We start from the raw sequence: 858 nt of genomic DNA, 5'->3' as shown, positions 1-858 counted from the left end.
TTAATGCAAGAAATCCTTCTCAGGAAATCCCTTTTGGCTATTTCTTTCTTGTCTTCTCTCCGTACTACATATACATTTCATTTGCAGGCAATTTGGGGCTTCCTCGACAATCCTCGACCAAAGAGAATTGTGCTCGCCAACCATGTTTGCTGCCCCATCACTTGCATAGCCAACACAGTCTTCGAGCTTTAACCCTGAAGTCACCAAGCATTCCTTCATTGCAGTAAACAGATCCATGCCAGTGGCGCTGATAATATCAACGAGGCCAAGAAATGCTGTTACTATGTTCTTTTCTTTCTTGCTGTAATACCTGACAGCCAAACACAAAAACTTCTTACAGGCAATGTCTGTTGACTCGTCAACCATTATACAAAACTTCTGGCCAGCCATGTCATTACATAAATCCTCGTATAAGGCCTTCGAAATTACATTAATAATAATGCTTGTGCATTTTGTACGATGCAGTCTCATCTTTGACAATTTGCTGCCTGTGCCATGGGGAACAATTATTTCACCCAGATGATCGATAGCAAGTATGGCTGAATGGCATGTTACTGACACTGCCATCTGTATCTCTATTTTCTTGACTACCTCATCTTCTCTTTCAATACCAGTAATTGTGCGATTACTTGCAATTGTAGAGGTAAGTCTTGAATGTTTTGCGGTATCTTGGTGCTTTTTCAAGCTTGATAGACGTGGCTGGCAATTTACTCTGCAGATAGAGCAGTATGCATCGTCTGACCCATCCACTGCCTTTTTCACCCATGGATACGCTCTTTGCCATTCTGGTTTGAATTTTCTACCATCGTCATAGGCTCCTTTCCATTTCATTCCTATCGATGACTTTTTTGAATTCAT

General features: G+C 41.3%; 1 protein-coding gene across 1 annotated transcript; it reads right to left on the bottom strand.

Moving 5' to 3' along the window:
- LOC148960622 (uncharacterized) lies at positions 1 to 858 on the bottom strand. The gene has a single exon (XM_089116192.1). It carries the CDS (start codon positions 856 to 858, stop codon positions 1 to 3), a length of 858 nt encoding a protein of 285 aa, XP_088972318.1.

The sequence above is a fragment of the Rhopilema esculentum genome, chromosome 1 (assembly GCF_057945365.1).
Source record: "Rhopilema esculentum isolate cy_ngs chromosome 1, ASM5794536v1, whole genome shotgun sequence".
Taxonomy (NCBI): domain Eukaryota; kingdom Metazoa; phylum Cnidaria; class Scyphozoa; order Rhizostomeae; family Rhizostomatidae; genus Rhopilema; species Rhopilema esculentum.
The sequence above is the reverse complement of the archived record's forward strand: the minus strand, read 5'-3'. Positions and strand labels throughout refer to the sequence as shown.

Bases quoted from the DNA above. Each gene is read 5' to 3' on its own strand.
- LOC148960622 (XM_089116192.1), bottom strand. From the start codon at position 858: ATGAATTCAAAAAAGTCATCGATAGGAATGAAATGGAAAGGAGCCTAT.